This window comes from Symphodus melops (assembly GCF_947650265.1).
Source record: "Symphodus melops genome assembly, chromosome: 2".
NCBI lineage: Eukaryota > Metazoa > Chordata > Actinopteri > Labriformes > Labridae > Symphodus > Symphodus melops.
Window position 1 is genome coordinate 13,001,099 of NC_136692.1, and position 21,777 is coordinate 13,022,875.

At 40.4% G+C, this 21,777-nt stretch overlaps 3 protein-coding genes across 4 annotated transcripts; 1 reads left to right on the forward strand and 2 right to left on the reverse strand.

Annotated features, from left to right (window-relative positions):
• Nucleotides 1–294: 294 nt before the first annotated feature.
• Nucleotides 295–5,326, reverse strand: LOC306820383 (GRB2-related adapter protein-like). Its single transcript, XM_079338206.1, has 5 exons — nucleotides 5,099–5,326; nucleotides 4,884–4,981; nucleotides 4,294–4,413; nucleotides 1,098–1,398; nucleotides 295–1,014 (listed from the first exon to the last, which is right to left on the reverse strand). Exons 1-5 carry the CDS (start codon nucleotides 5,174–5,176, stop codon nucleotides 835–837), a joined length of 777 nt encoding a protein of 258 aa, XP_079194332.1. The 5' UTR covers nucleotides 5,177–5,326; the 3' UTR covers nucleotides 295–834.
• Nucleotides 5,327–7,172: 1,846 nt separating this feature from the next.
• On the reverse strand, nucleotides 7,173–13,263 carry brat1 (BRCA1-associated ATM activator 1). Of its 2 annotated transcripts, none has more exons than XM_079337355.1 (12): nucleotides 13,015–13,263; nucleotides 12,587–12,735; nucleotides 12,349–12,496; nucleotides 11,763–12,222; nucleotides 10,366–10,485; nucleotides 10,137–10,228; nucleotides 9,945–10,048; nucleotides 9,662–9,848; nucleotides 9,277–9,350; nucleotides 8,612–8,696; nucleotides 8,244–8,527; nucleotides 7,173–8,128 (listed from the first exon to the last, which is right to left on the reverse strand). In XM_079337355.1, exons 1-12 carry the CDS (start codon nucleotides 13,136–13,138, stop codon nucleotides 7,283–7,285), a joined length of 2,673 nt encoding a protein of 890 aa, XP_079193481.1. In that variant the 5' UTR covers nucleotides 13,139–13,263; the 3' UTR covers nucleotides 7,173–7,282. The 2 variants fall into 2 exon arrangements, with proteins under 2 accessions (XP_079193481.1, XP_079193480.1); XM_079337354.1 differs by having other exon boundaries at nucleotides 10,366–10,488.
• A 144-nt stretch (nucleotides 13,264–13,407) lies between these two features.
• On the forward strand, nucleotides 13,408–20,734 carry eif3ba (eukaryotic translation initiation factor 3, subunit Ba). Its single transcript, XM_079337356.1, has 19 exons — nucleotides 13,408–13,624; nucleotides 14,726–14,918; nucleotides 15,013–15,132; nucleotides 15,224–15,281; nucleotides 15,403–15,531; nucleotides 15,637–15,794; nucleotides 16,110–16,241; nucleotides 16,359–16,425; nucleotides 16,511–16,557; nucleotides 16,641–16,851; nucleotides 16,940–17,012; nucleotides 17,106–17,228; nucleotides 17,319–17,397; nucleotides 17,588–17,726; nucleotides 17,834–17,959; nucleotides 18,715–18,792; nucleotides 18,982–19,090; nucleotides 19,195–19,307; nucleotides 20,195–20,734. The coding sequence occupies exons 1-18, from the start codon at nucleotides 13,525–13,527 to the stop codon at nucleotides 19,293–19,295; spliced, it is 2,043 nt and encodes a 680-aa protein (XP_079193482.1). The 5' UTR covers nucleotides 13,408–13,524; the 3' UTR covers nucleotides 19,296–19,307; nucleotides 20,195–20,734.
• The last annotated feature ends 1,043 nt before the right edge of the window (nucleotides 20,735–21,777 follow it).

The following is a 21,777-nucleotide window of genomic DNA, read 5'->3' on the forward strand; positions in this document are numbered from 1 at the left end:
GTGTGTGTGTGTGTGTGTGTGTGTGTGTGTGTGTGTGTGTGTGTGTGTGTGTGTGAAGTGTTTGTCTAAAAATGAATCCATGGAAGAGGATTTAGAACCATGTAACTCTTAGTTTTTCTTCTGTTCAGTTTACTTACATTAACTAAGAGAAAAAAGTCAAAATAAAAGAGAAACAAAAGCAGAAGTAAATTAAATGTTTATGAATGTCAATGTAAGCTGTACATGAAAAGAGGACTGTACTGCTTAAATGATTTTAAAGGTTCACTCTATAGCTTTAAGACTTTATCATTTTATTTCTTCATATGAGAAAATTCTCAAATGCTGATTTTGAATAAAACTATCTTAGAAGGACAAAAGAAAAGGTTCATGGTAGCATCTTTCATTTTTGCCTGATGCTTGGATTGGCATTAATATTAAACCCCTGAAAGCTTTGTTTTAAATCGACTGCATTAATTCCCAGAATCGAGCAGTAAAAACATCTTTTTTCCTGTTACAACCTGAAAACAACCTACATTATTTACAAAGCAACACCATTGTTACAGTTTGGTTGAACATTTGTTTCTGTTATTATATTTCTGTCAAATATGTGAACTTTTTCTGAATGAAACACCAGCCCACTTCAAACTGTTCAGACTGGGATTGGGCCCCAAAAAATTATTTTCAACACTTTCAATCAAGAAATTGACATATTTTAAAGAGTTCTGGTCATTGGTTAATTCATTAAAGGACTTATTGTTTCATCACTATCTCATTCACTGGAGAAATCAGGAAGGTCACTGCAGACGGACGGATAATAATCATGATACAGCCATGGTATTGAAGTCTGATATGGTGTCAGTGGTAGAGCGGCTGGACATATTCTGGTGGGAAAATTCCTACTCGACCTCTGCAGCGCCCCCTCCAGGACAGATGGCTTGAGCAGTCCAGTAGGTCAACGATGTCACCACGCAGGAAGTGGAGGTGGGCAGTGTGAGGAGGGGTGTAGTCACAGAGGGCATGGGCTAGACGAGGCTTCTACACACAGAAAGAAAGACAACTAAGCTGCAAAGCCTCACACACAAGCCTGTTATTTTAAGGGGAACAGTGATTCATCGTACCGCCATAACTGGTTCAAGTTGACGCTCTCTCTCTGGGTGAGAAGGGTGAGAGGAGAGGCGGGCCGAGGGGATGGACTCCTGAGAGGTGCTTTTGTAAGGGTTGGGGTAAGGGTTACTTCCAGGGTGGGAGAGCAGGCGGGGGGATATGGGAGGGTCTCTGAGAAGGACCACTTTCTCCACAGCAATACTGTGAGTTCTGTAGAAATCCACCAAACGGTTCAGAGAGCAGAAGGACTCATCCCAGATGCAGTACTGACCGCCCCCCTCCAGCACCCGGAAATGCTCCACCCTGTCACCATAGCTGTAGAGTAAGACAGATGGTGAAGTTAAACAGGTATGAAGTACTTCAGAAAATGGGATTACTGTTGTTTTCATTCCTCTGACAGAGCACACCTATGTCATTGTGGGAAATAGTACCACAGTGAACGGTGTGTAAAGGTGCTTGTCTTAAATCATCACAGGCGGTAAATTCAAAAGCTCTGGCACTCAAACGTCAACACAGGAATAAAGACTCTTTAATCTGGTCTGAGCGGTTTTCAAAAGCTCACAGTACTTCAGCGGTTAGCAAGTTGTTTGTCTTATATTGATACTATGAATGTGAATGAGTTCATACTTAAGCTACTGAAAGAATGAGGACTATGGCACAGCTAAATAAATACATTATTATTCACAAATGGACAAACCTGACTCATTTTCAATCATCTTGACCATTCATGACTTTTAGTTATTTTTAAGCTGAAGCTAAATATAGTGTCTCAGATACAGGAATCTGTTGCTTAACTATGCTTTAAGTCTGATTTATATTAATCTCTTTTCTTGCATCAAATGTTTTACTTTACTACATGGAGAGCACAGTTCACAGAAGCAATATTCCTAGTGTGTGTGTGTGTGTGTGTGTGTGTGTGTGTGTGTGTGTGTGTGTGTGTGTGTTGTGTTTGTGTTTGTATGTGTGTGTGTGTATGTGTGTGTGTGTGTGTGTGTGTGTGTGTGTTTGTGTTGTGTGTGTGTGTGTGTGTGTGTGTGTGTGTGTGTGTGTGTGTGTGTGTGTGCATTTGGTCATTTAGCTTAGCGTAGAGAGATTTAAAACGTATTCCAGTGTCCACACGGACATCTTGAACTATCTGGTTTTGGTGTTGTCAAATGATAAATTTAATTCTTTTGCTGCAAAAAAATGACATTCCTCATGAAGTAATTATCAGAGAAATTGGGCTAAATGTCCCATCAATAGATGTATTGATTTTTGTGTGATGATTTGCAACACCTTTATGCTTTTTCAAAGATGATACCATTTGTGACTGTATACATTTCTTGTCCCCAATAAAAGGGAAATCCGTTGTTGTTTTTTAAGAAGAGCATGTAAGTTGAGCCGAAGCTTCAGTCAACACTTTACTTAATTGTTACATGTGTTTTGTTTACTATTGTGCTATTTTTAGGGAGTATCTGCTCCTGTATTGTTTTTGTTTTTTTGCATAATGACCTAAAGATTTAAATGCATTTAATTTTCAAAACAATTTAGCACAATGAACTCTCGTGTCCCAGCCTTACACGCCTGAAATAATCTATTCATAACTCTGAAAGGAGGGCGACACCACTCCCGGTTCTCTCATGACAGTTTGTTTGCTGAGAAGAGAGAGGTCAACAAAGGTCCTAGGTTTGATTCCATCCTCTTTCAGTAGAGTTTTGAACTTCTTTTTTCGACAGTTTCTTCCCAATGCAAAGACTCTCATCTGGTTAAATTCCAGAATTGCCCAAATAAGTGTTTTACAGAATGATTTATTGTCTTACGACGTTCTAATTCCAAAGATCAATAAAACTGTCACTACAAAAGGAATTAAAAACAGCAACAAAAAAAAGTCTCCAAAATGTATATTTTTCTTCTGCGTTAAAGATGACATGATTTTCCCATGTGGGGAAAACACACAGAGGGACATCAGTGTCCACCAAAAATCAAGTAAATAATAAAATGAATCTTTGTATACGCACACAGAGAGTTTGTGACCTCTTAACTTTTTTGTCTTGATGCATTTTTAAAATTGGTGTGGAGAAAGGGATTTGGAAACGGGCAGAAATAAATACCCGAGGATGGATCTGATTAAAATCATAGCTGTGTTTTAAACTAAAAGAATCTGCTTTAATGAGTCCATGCGGCTTTAAACCATAAAATTCACACTCTTGTGACTCCAACAAACGCTTCTAGAACATTGTCACCCTCTATTGACGTTTCTCAGCATTACACTTGGTGATGTGCTCACGGGCTAAAGAAGAGACCAATCTTGGCTCTCAGCCCTCTATGCAGACAGATGTTGACCCATTAAACATTCATACATATATATATATATATATATATATATATATATATATATATATATATAAGCAGTATGTCATAAACATGTTGTCCATGAATGTGTTAAGTGTCAATTGCATAATGAACTTTTTTTAATTAAAGACCGAGTGCTGTTATGCAATGCCCTGATTATTGAGTGTACCCTCAATGATTAAATGTGTCCCACGTCACTTTGGTGACCCACATTAGACCTCCCCTCTCTCTCTCTCTCTCTCTCTCTCTCTCTCTCTCTCTCTCTCTCTTTCACACACACACACACACACACACACACACACACACACACACACACACACACACACACACACACACACACACACACACACACACACACACACACACACACACACACACACACACACACACACACACACAAACTCTTAGTGACTGTGCCGCTGTTATATTTTTAGTGCACTGGGTTCTTGTAGAGCGTATTTAAATAGTCTGACTTAGCCTGACACACACTCAGAAACACGTGGATGCTCCGACTTGCGAATGTGCTCTATGTGAAGTAAAACACAAATCTAAGAGCATCACATAATATAACATTCAGATGCCTCTTCTCACATAAATCTGGTTGTACAATGTATCCTACCTTTAAGGTGTTAAACTGAGTTGTTAAGATCAGAGCAAAGAGCAGATGTTTCTCTCTGGTCATAAAGACACACAGCTGTGAAGGAAGCAGTGCAGCAGATTTGACAAATATAACTGCTGCACAAAGAAACCATTCATCACTCATTGAGATCAGAACGTGTCAACAGACAACACAGGAGGGTGACATCAGTTTGCAGCGTGAGGTTTGGTCACACTTCATTTCTGTTTATGTGTGCTTGTTTTTGTGTTGCGTTTACTGACCTCACAGAGACAGAAAACTCTCCAGGAGCTGATTCACTTTCCCTCACCAGGAACACTCCGGTGTCTTGCCAGCGAAGACGCTTTTCAGCATCGAGTCTTGACACCCGTCCCGCAAACCACCTGAAAAAAAGAAACCCACACAAAAACAGGTCATTGGCTGTCTTGTCCTGAGCTGAAATACACTTTAAGGATTAGAGGGCATCATGGTTCACTTTTAACAGGTATATGTATCAAGCATGAGTAGCTTTTGGAACTACATGTAATGAATCAGTGGTTACAAAACTCAGGTTGGGACCCCAAAAAGCGTTAAACTTCCTGTTGTCTGTTTTGTGAAAGAGTAAAATCCTTTAATCTGTTAAGGCCTGAAAATGCCGGCTAAAGGCAGATAAAGTTTCACAAGTAGACATTGCTTCTTCTTTTTTTATTACAGGGCTAAAAGCCAAAGGTTTGGGAAACACTACTATCAAAGGTGTTAGTTAAACAATGCACATGTGCAAAAACTCTGTGTAACTGTGTAACAAAAGAGCATTTCCTTATCCCAAATCGGATACATTTTTAGAATTTATAAAAAATATATTGATTTTCTTTACGAATAAGGAAGGAGGGAAATGTAGTTCTCTGGTACGTAGCCTCGCTTCCCCTGGATCTCTGCTGTGAACCAACAAGAATCATCCTCCATTTCGGTCACCTAAAACACACATGCAGAATTATTCCTATTTTGTTAACATGCAATCTTTTCCTTATCTTCGGCCACTTCAGATCAAACAAACATTTACACACACAAACTAACTAAGACACACATTACCTTGATGATGTCGCCCTTCTGGAAACTGATCTCGTCTGCCTCTGATGCTGTGAAGGAGAAAAGAGCCACCGCCTCCATGCTGAACAAATGAGAAGAGTCAGCTTCAGAAATAGTTTGACTTCATGAATGAAGTGACACAATACAGCTGTGTGAGTGCAGAAGACCAGGACGATGACACTCTATTACAGGATGAGATAATCGTTGTGTGATAATCATTGTGTGTCTGTGTGTGTGTGTGTTTGAGCGGCTCACATTCTGCTCATTAGTTAATGAGGAGAGTTTTGCCCTGCGCGTGTGTCCCTCTGTTCCTCCATGTGACTTGCTCAGAGAGTGTGTGAACACGTGGTAACTCTCCATCGTTTAAGTCTACACACATTTCAAACTCCTTTAACAAAGCATTGTCTCAGGGGAAATCAGAGACAGCGGAAGAAAAGAGGGGAGGAATAAAAATAATCCAGAAAAGAGTGTGATGACCTGAGGTGTTTATGACTTTCTCCATAACAATATAATATATATCTCACAGCTTTTTATCACCATTTTATTTTTTAACAAGTTTTAAATGATTGAAATGAACTGAAACAGCAATTAACTTCTCTTACAGCTTATTAGACAAAAAAAAAGAACTATTTCAACTGCTTTGCTTTTTTTTAAAGTACTAATGTATAGTTTGGAGGTATGAAACAGAAGAGCAATCTAGTTTATTGTTGTAAAAGATTTTTTTAATTTTATATACTTTAGAAATCCCTGATGTAAATTCTGGTTACACTCCCTTCTCACTAGAAATAGTAATAATACACACACATGGACATGCATTAGTGGAAAGTTGTCAGAGTGGTGCTGCTACATAGGGAGCTGTTTGTCCTCAGCAGTGCTTGAGAGGTGACCAGGCACCTTTTCAGCTACCAGATCAACTCCTGTATAATGGTCCACCCCGGGACTTGAGCCCGCAACCCGCCAGTACCCAACCCAAGTCCCAACAGACTGAGCTACTGCTGCCCCAAAGAAATCCAAACAATTACCCCCCAGGGCTGCTTCCAGAGTCAAATGTTGTTCCCGATTGATGCATCAATATAATCAAGTGCTAGTCAGATCTAATAATATATCAGTCACACATCAAATGATTTATACTTTGCTAATACTTTTGCTAAAAGTAATACTTTTACTAAGGTAGGATTTTAAATGCATGCATTTTTCACTCCTGGATTTCTGGACAGCAATTTTTAAGTCTCAAGTTTGGCATTCTACTTTATCTCATTTTTTCAGTGGTCAGAAGAAACACATTTTACAAAAAGGCTAATGGCCATGTTAAACTGAATTTTGTAAAGCACAGGTAGCAATCCACATCAGCATGGAGAATGTTTTCTGAGGCAATAAATAAAATGACATTTGTCCCTTGAAAACAGGTTGTCAAGGACTCTTTATACTTAGGGTTAGGGTTTCTATTCTTCAACACCACGTCAAAAGCAATTTAATATTCGTTGTTTTAATAATCAGTTTTAATATAGCTTAAAAAACAATGCAGATCTTCATATTTTAACCAAAAACTGCTGCAAATGAATGACCAGTTGTGTTCCTTCCAACTCCCACAACAAACATTTATGTCTATAAAGTTGTACGGTAATTGAGGTAGTTTACAATCAGGCAGAGGACGTGAAGCTTTCTTAATTAACAAACACATAACTACTGAAATGTTAAAACAGTAGTCTTTAGTATTTAGACAGCATGCAAGAGGTTACCTGCACTTTTTGCTAATTAAAAACAAGAAATGACCGAATATTGGCTTCATATTCAATTTTGGTTGCTGTGGTATTACAGCAGGGATTGACTTTATGAAAGTCCATTATTATTGTATCAAAGTTAAAAATTCTGGTATTATAACAACCCTACTTCAGTATAGGCTGATGATTCTTTTTTTTTTTACCAGTGGTGTTGATCTCTGGTGGATTGAAGATACTTCTGCCTTTGTTGACTTTTCAGTCCTGAAAGATGCATTTGAATTCTTCTGAACATGTATAAGTCCATTAGTTAGTTGTGACTGACCTCTAATGGAAGCAAAGACAAGTGCAGCTTCAAATAAACCCACAAAACACTGACAGTTTATTGATCTTCCTGTTATAAAAATAGAAACAGTGTTGATTTACAAATCAGAAAATAAGGAAGCAAGCGCGTGTGTGTGTTTGTATATCAGTAGCAGTCCACTATGACCTCCTGCCCTGGTTGTTTGTCTGGATCCGTGTTCGCTCCCCGTGCAGTCAGAATGTCCTGCAGCAGAGAGAGGGGAGAGTTGTGGATGTGGTCGCTGCTTTGCGTCAAGATGTCCAGCCTGTTGTCTAAACCCAGAGAGCCCAACACCTCACACAAACCAACAGACACACTGTCACCCCCCTCACCCGCACTCTCCTCTCCCATAAAGTCCATCTCTTGGGATTCACTGCTCTTTTTTTTAATCTCCAGTACTTTTCTGATCTCTTGCCCCCAGCCCCAGCCAGGAAGTTCACAGGACACTCTATCAATGGTTTCTGTGGAAGCATCTTGGTTGCCTAGCAACAGAGGACAGACCGTCTGTCTGAGTGTTATCAGCAGTTGACAGGCCTTCAGTGCCACGGGCCGATCACAGTCAACTAGACCGCTCAACAGCACTGAGACAACTCCCTGCTCGACCAGATTCTTCAACACTCTGCCCAAGTCTGATGCCAACCCCTTCGTGTGAGTGTGGAGGGTGTAGGGCTGCTCACAAACTACACCGTAAGGGTGCTGTGCACTGTGATGCGTGTCCCAGTTCTTCCTGTAGCCATGCCAACCTGAAAGAACTTCATCCATTAGCAGTTCAGCCAACTCCAGAGTGTGAAATTTGACTTCCCAGTCCAGATCTGCACTGCCCTGTGAGAGGACGGAGCGAACGCTCTGCGTCCGGTTAGAGGTGGAGGAGGATGTGGAGAACCAGGAGATGAAGTATTGTACCACAGCCCTCCTGGCGAATCCCTCTGTGTCTTCAGAGAGGATTTCAAGCAGCCGGCTCACTATCTCAGTCTGAAAGGAAACAGAAGTTATACACGAGTATGAGGACGGGACAGGTACAATGCTAGAAGAAAGCATTTACTGTATAAATATATATATACTGAGAATGTTTAAACAGTCTGCTCACCTCCTCCTGAGTAAGTGCTGCTCCCTGCTGCCAGCTGTGTGTCAGGGTCTTTGCCAGTGAAGAGACAGCGCTGGCTCTCACATAACTCTCTGTGTCCTGAAGCGCCTCCCTAAGGACAGGAGTGGTACAGCAGCCTCCCAGCAGAGCTTCTGACGCAGAGCACGCGTCCTCTGCCGATTCAAGAGAGACCCTGACACCTGCCAGCTGTCCCAGAAACTCGACGGTTGAGTCTCTCACTTCCCAGCGCATGTCACACACACGCTTCTTCACCACCTCCACAAGATCTGATCGTGATAAACAGAAACACAACATGTAGCCAAAGATAATGTTTAAAGAGGAGTGCATTATTGATCTGCCATGCACTTTACCTCGTCTGAGCTGGTCTGTTATAAAGGAGAGGTCTGTGCACACACTGATCCACTTCACTATGGCCTGGTAGGACTTGTGGAGAACCTAACAAAGAACGACAGTCATTACAAGGAGAGGGAAAAACAAGAGACAACAATTAACAGACCTAGTTACATAAAGTACATGAAGTAATCCTCCTAAGGAATCCAAACTAAAGACTAAAACCAAGAGAAACTGTCATGGGGAGAATGAAATAACAGGACACAAGCTCCTCTTGAACATCTTGAACAGATGTTTGGTGGAAGCACTTCAACTTGTGCAGCACAAATTCCCCCAAGAGGGCAATAAAGTGTATAATATCATATTGAATCATTTTTATTCAAATCATTTAAAAAAATATATCCAAGTATATATATATATATATATATATATATATATATATATATATATATATATATATATATATATATCAAAGCAGTAACCTTATAATGACTTTCCAAAAACAAAAACAGGATTTTCCTCACATATATTTTGAAAACTTCAGGATTTTACCCAAACATACTTTAACTTCAGTCTTTTCGGGGGGAGAAATGTGAGTAATGATGTTTTTTCTTATCCTTTTCTTTTGTCTTTAGTTTGCTAATAATGGAAGATCAGTGACAGAATAAAAACATTTTGTACTCACTGTGGGCTCAGAATCTGGATTCTCCAGATATGTGATCAGAACTGTGAACACTTCAGTGATCTTCTCCTTCGCTCCTGAAACCCACAAGATGAAGGATTCAAGCATTAAGTTTCATCAAACAAACTGCTCATCATGTTGTAGAATTTGTGTCGGTATATGACCATGTTTTCATTTTACTTTCTTCTATGTTGTTGATAAAATTTAAAATTTGTTGACTTCCTCCTTGCGGTTTCACTTTTAAATTGATTGCTTCAGTTCTAGTCGGTTCAGTTGCCTTTTATCAACTTTTTCATTAAGCTGAAGAAAAAAGCATTTAGGAAAGAAAAACATGTTTCTTTCTTTTTAAAAAAAAATTGGATCGATTCACATAGAGAGACAGTTTCACCTGGGCTGCTGCTCAGAAATGTCAGCGCCTCCAGAGCACATTTCTGAACTTTACCACTTCCGATCACGTTTCTGCAAACTTCCCTACAAGCAGAGGAGGATGGGGTAGAAAAGCCTCTGCAGATCCTCATCAAAGACAGAACTGCAGTGATAATTAAAGCAGGAGGACAAGGGAGGAGGCCAGAGGGCTGTGGGGGAGAACAGAAAGAGGGACTGTGATGTAACTCTGCTTCACATCACATGTACTGCCTTTTTCCCTCAGCTGTGCTTTCAGTTAATCTCACCAGGATTGTGATGTGTATTGTGTTTGTCAGACAAATACAGATCAAAGAGATGCAGGAGGTTTTATTCATCAGATGCTCTGCCTTTGAAAACTGCTGATCATCCCCTGCAGGAAAAAAACAAAACAAAAAAGAACTTCAAAATAATTAGCTGTAAAATACTTCTATTCTATTTTCCTCCTGTATGTATTTTACCAGATATGTCTGCGCCCAACAGAGTGTGACCAGTTATAATGTCGAGGGGAAGCAGTAGTACTCTTACAGCCTGTGGCGTGTGGGTAGTATCACTGCAAAGAAACATAAATAAGAACAATGAAAACCTAGGTCAATAAACACCTCTTTAAACGCCTCTACACACTAATACTGTATACTCGTGATGAATTCTGCATGACGGTGTGAAGTTGTGTGTTGTACAGATACTCACTGATGACCACTACGGAGAAAAGCAGCAGCAGCTTGAATGACGTCGGCAGGTTTGTTAATGTTCAACAGGGGTGATAGCAGCGAGCCGACACGCTGGACTAACAGGCTCTCAGCTCTGGAGCTGCTGAAGACAAACTGTGTTTTACACTACAAACACTCGATAAGTTATATCACATCATTATCCCATTGAACAGTTATGCAACAGGATCTCTGTTAGTGTACGACTGGATTAAACTTTCGCAACCTGCCTTCACTTTCCAGCATAATCAATTTCATTATAAATGAAAGCTTTCAAGGACTTTTTTTTTTTTCCCCCAATGATGTCAATCATTTTTCATTCAATTTCAGCATTTGCAGCGTGACAAAGTAGAATAGCAGTGTTACTGTAAACACCAACAAGCTCAAACTGTCATCTATACTGATCTTCCATTGGTATTCTACCCAACCCATTGCTCCCTGTTGGCTCAAGTTAAGTCAATTCTTACTTGTAAAGACTTCACTTTTATGTTGTACTGTTACATTTCTTCAAGTATCTAGCACGTTTCTGCACAAACTTAATGACTTATGTTACATTTAAAAAAAAAGATATATTATACACATTTCATGCAACGTTTCTTTTACGTGAAACTGTTTATAATTTTACTATATCATGCACGTTTATTTATTGCTTTATTATTCACTTGCTGGGGTTATTGTTGAGCACCAAACCACCAAGGCAACCTAATCCTCCTTGTATTTGTAAACCTGCTTGGTAAAAAAATTAAAAAATCTAATTTGGCCTTTGATAATGCAAAAGACAATTTGCTTCAGAGGGCTTTTCAGATTTTTTATAAAGCATACATATTCTGATATCATTGTAACCTAATGATTATTCATGTAACTAATAAAATTGGGATCCATTAACAAATACAGGTAATTTACTTTGGTTTGCTGCAGCCCTCACTTGGCTGTATTTATGTTGGAATTAATCATTAAATTAAATTAATAGTTTTTATATGAGCACAACTGCATTCTTACATTTATTGTTCATGGTCATATTGGGTGATGAGGTCTGTGTACAAAAGATTTTCCTACTGGGGAAAATGTTGCTCTAAAGTCACAGAAGTCTCTCTGAATTGTCTTTATGGCTTGCATCCAATCAGAGCCACACATACAGTAAAGCCCAGAAAATTGTGTTGAAACCACAACAACCTTTACTCAATCAAGGTCAAGATTTGTACTCCTTAACTGTGTCACTGACGCTATATGATACGGTAATTAAATCCAGCATCTATTTGCTTTTGTCAAAATAAAATGTTAAAAAAAAAGTTAGTTGAATTTTAATTGTAGCAGTGACTAAAATGTTGGTTTAATTATAACATGAATTGTCATTGTATTTGTAAGCTGTCTGTAATCTACCTGTATGCAGCAAGAATGACGTCCAACAGAGGCAGCGTGAGCCGACTGTAGCCCGCTGTCACCGCCTCCTCCAGAAACCCCGACACAGTCTGGAGCAGCTCATCCCGGAGAGAAGGTCCAGCTTGGGCCAGCAGAAGGGCAAGTAGCTTAAGGGTCTGCATACTCTGATGGAGCTGTGTGTTTTCTTTAGGAACAATTGACTCCTTGAGGTACTGTGATACCACCTTGACAACAGCAGTGTATTCTGCACTGGTTTCCACTGTGACAGCTGGTTGTTCTAAGTCCAAGTTTGTGGCACGTGTGCTCCCATTAATTTTTTCTTCTTTTTTATCCTTGCTGTTACTTCTTGAAGACGAGTCCGGCTGGAATAAGAGCAGGACGTGGGCGAGCGTTTGAATAGCAGCCGAAGCAACAAATAAGCTTGTGTCAGTCTGGAGCTGAAGCAGTGGTTTTATAAACCCTGGGGAATAGGGAAAACAGATTGCAGTTACAAAGTGGAGCAATTTTAAGTATTCATTCCTTCAATTTGCCTTATAGTATCAAATATATGAGAAGAGATGGTCACATTTTAAAAATAAAGTGTTACCTGATTGTACAAAGAAACGGAGAGCCTTTGGATGATAAAGAGAGTTTTTTAAACCCTGGATCCAACCAATCCTTAAACAGGGATCCTCCCAGAGACCTGCTCCTTGCCAGTGCTGTAAGCAGAAGGCCTGCTCCAGAGCAGAGCATTCCTGCAAAAAGTAAACATTTGTATGCAACAGTAAAGGCAGTGTTCAAAAGTCTAAAACAATGACTTAATGTACAAATGTTTTTGACTCTACCTGAAGTGTTAAAAAGCCATCCTCAGTAGCTGCAATTAAGCCGGTGAGTTTGAGAGTAAAGGAAAGGACACATGGCTCTGACGCTGTGTTGCAAACCACAGTGGAGATGAATTCAATCAGGCATGGGCAGGACTCCAGCAGAGATTCACCTTTATAGAGAAGAAGTTGGAGGTGAGACAGTGTTGCAGATCTACTCTCCACATATCAATACATTCATCAGTTCACCTTCAGAGGCTGTGTGATTATAAAATTTAGCCTTTAGAGCTCCTCGCAGGGTAAATGTAATGAAACTGTGCATGCAGTCTTTTAGCATGCACTTACATGGGTGTTAGAAGGGGACAAGTTGGAGCTGTTTTAAATGCACCCGACTTGTGGCTAGGATAAGCCACAAAACAAAAAGTACAAGAAAGTGCTTGTACAGTACTGACCTGTCTTCATGAGCTTTGTGAACCAGTCCAAAAGTTTCTCCAGGCTTGTGTCATCCGGCAGAGACCCTGAGTCCGCAAGCACCTTACACACCCTGGGCAGCAGCCTTACACACTCTCTGTCCATGATGCTAGCGTGTGTTTTAATGAGCCATGTTTATCATACTGCCATTCGCGGGAAATGGATTCAGATCAACCGGTGCCTGGCTTCCCACTTCTTTCTTTTTTAGTATAATTGTGATTTACAACTTTGACACCTGCGTCTCAAACTGTTCGATATATATGTGGACATGTTAAATCCTATTTATTTTAGCCCATCCATGTGCTTTACAACTTTACATTTTCCGTGCAGCTAGCGCTAACCTACGAACTGGTTCCGGTGTTACGTTTCCGTCACGTCGTCCATTTTCACATACTCGCACATGGTGCCGCACCGGCCGAGGACCGACCAGCCTCTTCACATTCAGGATTCTGCTCATTTGTGGCGAGAAATCCGTCTCGTAGCCCCGATAGATGCAAGACACGGTGGATATGGTGGACGACCCAGAGTATGAAGAGGAAGAGCCTTCCTTCAGCGACCCAGAGGACTACGAGGATGACGTCGACGATGAGGGTGAGGGGCAGCAGGAAACACACCGGCTTTCAGGCCTGGTGCTAACAGTTAGCTAAGAGCTAAACTAATGTGGCTTAGCGGTAATAGTACAAGACATGCTACAAAGCTATCTTGTCGTTTTGCCTTTGTAGCCTCAATGTCCAAATGATGGGGGGCCCCCAAGTGGAAGAATTTGAAGACTTAAATCGCCACTTCCTTGAATATTGCAGTAACATATCATTGATATAACCTTACCGTTTGATTGAACGTTAATGCATGCCTCATTCAGACCTCAGACAAACACTCACTCAGGCCTTGTCATTATCGTTTTAGAAATGTCTGAAAGTGACCACAGGATCTTCTCGTTTTCTCGATAGATAACAGGAACCACGACAAATACGATCACAATTACAGTGTCAGGTTTTCATGAATCAGCTGGTAAAATAGGCCAGCATTTATTTCAGTTTCAAGTGTTTTAGCAAAGGGTTGGGGGGAGTATGTTTCATGATTTACCCCAAGTTTGCAATAAATATATAAAACATGAGCTTATTTAAACGTACAAAGAATCTCCCCTTAATGTATTAATGTGAAGCCGTGTTTTTTTAATAGGATTGTTGTGGAAAACAGAAGGCAGTGGTTTATGTAAATGAACGAAATTGGGTAATACGCGCACACTCGGCTGCTTTTAAATTAAACCTCCAATTTAATTCAATGTCAACATACCTGTAATTAATTGGATCAGCACTAATCTAGACCATGATATTGCACAAGTTTTAACACACTGGCACAGATGTGTGTGCATCTGTCAGAGGTTTTTTTCACTTAGGTTTTAGAAAAGTACGAGGCCTCCTGTTGTATTACTAGTAGTTTAATCTCACACAATAATCTTGCAACACCCCTGACTGGGATAGCTGAAGACCTTTGTTGCATGAAGCATCTTCTCTCTGTCCTCATGTTTCCTGAATGTCCTCTTCTCCCTGTCCTTTAAACTCTTTAAAAAGAAAATCTTGCACAGTAATCAGCTGTTAATCACAACAATGATCACAAGCAGGCCTCTTTTGAATTAGTGATTGATGCTATATTTCCATCCCTGATTTTCCCACCTCTCTTGTTTCTCCTCAGAGCTCCTCGGCGACATCCTGAAAGAGAAGCCTCTGGAGGCTGATGGCATCGACTCGGTGGTTGTGGTTGACAACGTCCCTCAGGTTGGCCCGGAGCGTTTGGAGAAACTCAAGAATGTCATACACAAGATCTTCTCCAAATTTGGGAAAATCACCACTGAGTTCTACCCAGAGGCTGATGGCTTGACCAAAGGGTTTGTGTTTTCTTCTTGTACTGTCTGTCTTTGTAATGTCAGGATATGAAGATAATGTTGAAAAAGACTCATCTGTGACTCATTTCTCATGCAGGTATATCTTTTTGGAGTATGGTGGACCTTCTCAGGCCCTTGAGGCTGTAAAGAACGCAGACGGATACAAACTGGACAAACAGCATACGTTCAGGGTCAATCTCTTCACCGACTTTGACAAGTAAGTGTGTAGCTGTTCTTAAGAAATGCACAAAAGGCAACACAAAAGAATGTGGATCAATTAGATTCATTTTTTGTGCCAACTCGTCCAGGTACATGAACATCAGTGATGAGTGGGAAACTCCAGAGAAGCAGCCTTTCAAAGACTTTGTGAGTTTGCTTTTGTTGTTAATAAATACAAGTGTTAACCCTTCAGAAGGTTAGCAAGTTTTGGTAACCTGGCCCTCTATGTACCCCATCCCCTCTTACCCTGAATGTTTTGTCTGCTCAGGGAAACATGCGTCACTGGATTGAGGACCCAGATTGTCGTGACCAGTACAGCGTGATCTACGAAGCTGGAGAAAGGACTGCCATTTTCAACAACGACGCAAAGGACCCAATCATAAGTGAAGAGAGAGCAGTAAGCAGGAGACCACTTTGAAATGCACTTTTCATGTTGCATTAAATGTTATGCGTTGGTTGCAGTTTGCTCGTGAACTAACAAATTGTGTTTTCTTGGATGTAGCGCTGGACAGAGACATACGTGCGCTGGTCTCCTAAAGGCACCTACCTGGCCACCTTCCACCAACGGGGCATTGCATTGTGGGGCGGAGAGAAGTTCAAGCAGATTCAGAGGTTCAGTCATCAGGGGGTTTCCCTCATTGACTTCTCGCCGTGTGAAAGGTAATCAACACTTGAGAGATTTTACTGATATTTGAAAGTATTAGCATAAAGTACTAAGAGATAAAAATGGTTGCATTTTTTTAAACGTAGGACTTGAATTTGTGGCCCCCCATCTGCAGCTTTCAACAATGATTTTTGAGTTTAATGAGCCCTATGTGATACATTTATGTCATCAGTTTTCCAACATATGTCGAAACAAAAGACGAGACACATTTGACTTGACTCTTAATTTAAATGTGTTTTTTTCTCACATTTAGCTTGCAAGACAAGTATTTGATCTCTCTGACACTCCACCTATGCTTATGATCCCTCTAGGTACGTGGTGACCTTCAGTCCTCTGATGGACACCAAAGAGGACCCTCAGGCCATCATCATCTGGGACATCCTGACTGGGCAGAAGAAGAGAGGTTTCCATTGCGAGAGCTCTGCACACTGGCCAATTTTCAAGTCAGTTCTCTTTGCTTTTGTCCTTCTTTTATTTTTTTTCCCCTCTCGTCTTCAAAACTTCATAAGTGTACTCCTGCAGTGAATGAATATATCATAAGGAGCTGTGTTTGTTCTCAGATGGAGCCATGATGGGAAGTTCTTTGCCAGGATGACCGCAGACACTCTGAGCATCTATGAGACTCCAGTGAGTTGACTTCCAAGAAAACACATCGACTGTATTTTTGTAAATTGTGGAAGTGACACTAAAGCCGTGTTTTCGCTCTTCTCAGTCCATGGGCCTGCTAGACAAAAAGAGTCTCAAGATTAGCGGGATCAAGTAAGTGTCCATGATTGTTTGAGTTAAATGCTTTCAATGTAAAACTGCTATATAGCGATTTTAACAACCACCTGTGTGTGCAGGGACTTCTCCTGGTCTCCTGGGGACAACATCATAGCGTTCTGGGTGCCTGAAGACAAAGACATTCCAGCCAGAGTGACTCTGATGCAGATGCCGTCCCGTCAGGAGATCCGCGTCCGCAACCTCTTCAACGTTGTCGACTGCAAACTGCACTGGCAGAGAAACGGAGATTACCTATGTGTGAAAGTGGACAGAACTCCTAAAGGAACACAGGTACACAAGCGACGAAAAAGAGGCTTAATAGCTCAGAGCTCTCTGATGTAAAACAAAGGGTAAACTTTTCTTTTGAAACTGTTCCCAGGGTGTGGTCACCAACTTTGAAATCTTCCGCATGAGAGAGAAGCAGGTTCCTGTTGATGTGGTGGAGATGAAGGGTAAGGCCAAATCAAACGACACAAAGCTACTTCATTGATTTGTTAATGTTGATAAGTGAACATTGATTTAATACTTATGTATCCATTTTCCAGAGGGCATCATTGCATTTGCATGGGAACCAAATGGCAGCAAGTTTGCTGTTCTGCATGGAGAGGCTCCCAGAATCAGTGTCTCCTTCTATCATGTCAAAAACAACGGCAAGATCGAGCTCATAAGTGAGTGGATTGAGCCGATGCGTTAAATTTCCTATTGGCCATGTGTCTCACATAAAGACAAAACCGTGACACTTTTTCCTTTTTCTCCAGAAATGTTTGACAAGCAGCAGGCCAACAGCATCTTCTGGAGCCCACAGGGACAGTTTTTGGTCCTCGCTGGACTCAGGAGGTCAGTTAAATCTTTGTGTGTTTGTGGATGTAAGAAGCCCCTGATGACGAACCAAATAACTTTTCTGACACCTCGTATGAGAGCTAAGCTCCTGATTCTATCTCAGTTCTGAGGCTCACAGTGTTATTTTAGTCGCATTTGTTTTTCCTCTTTCACTGTGTTTAACCTCTCTTTTGTTGTGTGCGCACAGTATGAATGGAGCTCTTGCATTTGTGGACACGTCAGACTGCACCATGATGAACATAGCAGAGCACTACATGGCGTCTGATGTGGAGTGGGACCCGACCGGTCGCTACGTCGTCACCTCTGTCTCCTGGTGGAGCCACAAGGTAAGAGCTGCTTCATGCCCTATGTTTTCTTGCTTAAAAAAACCCCAAAAGAATTTTTTTGTCAATTGGTGAAAATATATTTTTCACCTTTTCATCTTTGTGTCTAGGTGGACAATGCGTACTGGCTGTGGACATTCCAGGGCCGTCTGCTTCAGAAGAACAACAAAGATCGGTTCTGTCAGTTGCTTTGGAGACCCAGACCTCCCACCCTGCTCATCTCAGACCAAATCAAGGTTCTGTTTTGTTTTTGTTTCTATACTGTACTGTATAATCTTGTTTCCACTGTGTGGTACAGTTCAGTTCAACCCAACACACTTTTAGTGCAAAGTTATTTAAAAGAAGGAGATTGATATTTATAACTGAAGGGAAATAAGCTACTGCCGCACCCATTGGTGACTTTGTTCTAATGCACACAGACTTTAATCCTTTATTTGAGCTGATCATCACACCACAACATCAAAGTACTGTGATGTTGTTGTCAGTGCTTCAGAAACACGGAGAAATGTCCGCACTTCCTTTATTTACAGTTTTACATCTTAAAAATTCCAAGTCGAATGTACAAAATGGGAAGGCTCTGAGTAAAGTGGATTTCCCCTCCAGCTGTGCTGCTTGTCCCTCACTACTGTGCTGTGATCACATTTCACTCAGCCTTGCAGAAAAGATCCAGACAGAGATGAGGACAAAAAAAAACCCCAGACATCTTTTTTTTTTTAGCGAATGGAAAACAAGTGAAACTGCAGTTCTAAACTGTGCCATGCAGTGGAAAAGAGTTGTTTGTGTACCTGGAGCCAATGATGACAAAAACTAAATAACTTTTCTGACACCTCGTATGAGAGCTGCACTGCAGCCTCTGATTCTAAATCTGATCTGAGGCTCATACTACATCGTCTCTACTGGTTCAACGCATGCTTGATATTTTATTTGTCATACATTTTGACTTTGGCTGTGAAGTGTTCCTTTATGGTTCCTGTCCCTCTGTGTCTTGCAGCTGATCAAGAAGGATCTGAAGAAGTACTCAAAGATCTTTGAGCAGAAGGATCGTCTAAGCCAGTCCAAGGCTTCCAAGGTTTGTTTGGTTTTTCCTAACCCAGACTGTTTCCACTCATGTCTCACTCTTTTTAATGTGTAGCGTTTCTGTTTTCACCTTTTTTTTAAAAAAAAATATATTTTAGTAAAATACATAACACATGCTGCATATAGACAGTCCTATCACTTAGTGAGTGTTTGGAAGCTAAATGTTTGTTTGTTTGAGTAGGAGCTGGTGGATAAGCGCAGATCCATGATGGAAGACTACCGTCGCTACAGGGAGACAGCGCTGCAGACCTATCAGGAACAGAAGGACGTCCGCCTTGAGCTCAGAGCAGGTGGGAACTGTCTCCTTTAACCTTTGCTCTCCTCTCTTGATGGCTGTTCTCTCCAATTTAAAAAAAAAAATAAATAAATACTGACACTCCTTTGTGCCATGTAGGAGTGGACACTGATGAACTGGACAGCAATGTGGACGACTGGGAGGAGGAGACCATTGAGTTTTTTATCAACGAAGAAATCATTCCCCTTGGCGATCTGTAGTCCCCTACGCAGGTAAACAAGCTCACAGTCTCACCCTAACCCTTTGAAAGAGCTGCCTGTGTTACTGTAACTAGATTGCACAAGCGAGATGAAAAAACAGACATTGCTGGTGCTGACAGCTGATTGTTGCCACTGTGTGTTACAGTCTGGCAGTGAAGCTTTAACAACCAAACAGCGTCAGAGCGGTACCCAGCTTTTTCTAGTTCTTTTTTTATTCTAGTTGCTGGAGTAAAATTAATTAAGACCTATTTGTTTACAAAAATAGAATAACACCTGTCACACGGTCAGGCTTTGTAGTGTTGTCATAACATATTTTCAATTCCATTCCTGGGTCTCTTTCTCAACATATTTAGAGTCCATCACCAAAAATCTGTACGCTAAATATAACAGTAACAAGAGCCAAGACTTAGAACAGACACATGTACAATGTGTACCTGACCACTCTGATAGTTTTAAGTGCCACAGTTTGGACATGGTTGCTGATGATGTCACATGGAGGAGATGGGTGTTACATTTTTAAAAAAAAATTAAAATGTGCTGTTCAATACAATGAGCTGTAGCAGATTTCAACACGGCCATGTCTTTCAATAGGAATGTTCTCATCCCTCAGATAACAACGTGAACATGACGGCAATATTTGAATTGAATATTGACTCAACAGACACTAGCTGCATCTGTTGGGTATCAATTAATTCAGCCCTTTTGCAGCTGCAGAATTGGATGAATGGAGGCATTCTTCTGTGTGCTCTAACGAAATCTTTGGGCTTCACAGGAGAGACATGAAGTTACATTCCTGCATCCTCCTTGTTTCATGAATTGAGCCATTGAGATCGACAATTACTGCTTATGTATTATTTGCTGTCTAGACACTGACCTGAATCGACCTTTCTATCCCACAGTCCATCCGATTTTGTGTGGAAGGAGGAGAAAGAAGTGCATCATTGATTGGAGAAGGACGACGACCACCCAGTGAATCTTGAGGTTCAAAATCAAAAGCCTCAACGTTTAACTTAAGTGACATCATCAAAGCGCGCCTTACTGCAGCCACATCAAGAAACGAGAGAGATAATACTTTGTGTTGAAAATTCTCTGCTTGTCTCTTCACCATCACCTACCCCATTTTGTTATTTCTCTCTGGAACTTAACATATGACAATACTGCCTTCTTTTTCTATTCATGAATTGGAGATACTCACTCTCTAATCTTTTATTGGACCTTCTTGTTAGGGGGAGTTGTTTCGACATCACCATGTTAGTTAGGGCAGCACAGAGTGCCATACCAGTCTGGGTTGGAGGTTTTCTAACCAAACAAGTAACCATCTTAAAAATTGTGCTGATGTGGCGCTATAGTGGCCTGTATCCTCCTCCTTTCCGACTCTGCTTTCACACAGGGAGAGGGCATGCAGCGGGGAAACTTTCAATAAACCATCAAACAAAGTACTACCTGTTTTTGTTGTCGTTCTTTAATATAGAGAGAGGCACCTGTCTTTGTTTAACCCTTGTAGGGAAATTGAACTTCAGTACATAATGAATGTTGTAGACTTGGTGTTTTTTCATCTGAGCTGAAAGAAATAATGTTGAATAGATAATATATAAAAGATTCAATCCCAAAGAAGCTGTTTTTCTGAATAAAATGGATTACTAAATATCAGAATTGCATGAAAAGTATAAATAAAGCTTTGATTTATGAGACTAAAATCTCAAAATCGATCAAACAAAGGCTCTAATTCAGACAAACACAATTTATATTCCAGTTTATATTTTGATTTAGTGATTAGTGATATTGATCTAGATATAATCTAGACTTTACATAAACACTTGGTATTGTAATTATGTTCTTGACACCAGAGGACTTTGTAGCTTTTCAGCAATTCAGAAAAACAGACTTTTTAAAGTGCAATCTTTTCTGAGATTATTTTTTTCTTCAAGCTTCTTCCTACAGGTTAAGCCCTTCACTGACATTTCTGACTGTTTTTGGTTGCATGATCAGTGTGTGGTCCTTTCTTTTGGCTCCTGATGTTGAGCTGCTGAGACCTTTGATGTGGAGACAGAGGACTGTCAACATGTCATTTTCCTGTTGCTTTAAAGATATTAAAAGAAAGTTCCTGAGTCCTTCAGAAAATGTCAGGCTTTTTGACAGCCTATGATATGCTACTCTTGTTTTCATTTTGGATTACTTAAAATTCTGTTATTTAATTATTTAGTTAACTGTTAAACTTGATAAGGAAAAGAAAAGAAAGTGTACAGACTTTTAAAATGTGAATATTTGGGTATATTGAAAATAAATATATAATTTAATTTAACTTTAATATATGCTATTATTCACTTCGTTGAGCATAGCTTGTCCTTTAACGTAGTTTATCTTAATTTTGACATAGCCTAAACTTAAGTATTTCATTTGAAGCCTACATGTCTGTTTTCCTTCCTGAATTGGAAGGGGATTTCTCAGTGTCCTCAGTGATTTCCTTGTGATTTATTTATTT

What these genes read in the sequence shown, in the direction of transcription:
- LOC306820383 (XM_079338206.1), bottom strand. Translation starts at nt 5,176, where the DNA reads ATGGAGGCGGTGGCTCTTTTCTCCTTCACAGCATCAGAGGCAGACGAG. An exon ending in AGAAGGGCGACATCATCAAG is followed by an intron (nt 4,982 to 5,098) that starts GTAATGTGTGTC and finishes TGTGTGTTTTAG; the next exon opens with GTGACCGAAATGGAGGATGA. An exon ending in GAGTTTTCTGTCTCTGTGAG is followed by an intron (nt 1,399 to 4,293) that starts GTCAGTAAACGC and finishes CTTACTCTACAG; the next exon opens with CTATGGTGACAGGGTGGAGC.
- brat1 (XM_079337354.1), bottom strand. Translation starts at nt 13,138, where the DNA reads ATGGACAGAGAGTGTGTAAGGCTGCTGCCCAGGGTGTGTAAGGTGCTT. An exon ending in CCGTTTCTTTGTACAATCAG is followed by an intron (nt 12,223 to 12,348) that starts GTAACACTTTAT and finishes CCTATTCCCCAG; the next exon opens with GGTTTATAAAACCACTGCTT. An exon ending in GTCATTCTTGCTGCATACAG is followed by an intron (nt 10,489 to 11,762) that starts GTAGATTACAGA and finishes GTTTGTCTTCAG; the next exon opens with CAGCTCCAGAGCTGAGAGCC.
- eif3ba (XM_079337356.1), top strand. Translation starts at nt 13,525, where the DNA reads ATGCAAGACACGGTGGATATGGTGGACGACCCAGAGTATGAAGAGGAA. An exon ending in TGAGCATCTATGAGACTCCA is followed by an intron (nt 16,426 to 16,510) that starts GTGAGTTGACTT and finishes CGCTCTTCTCAG; the next exon opens with TCCATGGGCCTGCTAGACAA. An exon ending in TCTCCTGGTGGAGCCACAAG is followed by an intron (nt 17,727 to 17,833) that starts GTAAGAGCTGCT and finishes CTTTGTGTCTAG; the next exon opens with GTGGACAATGCGTACTGGCT.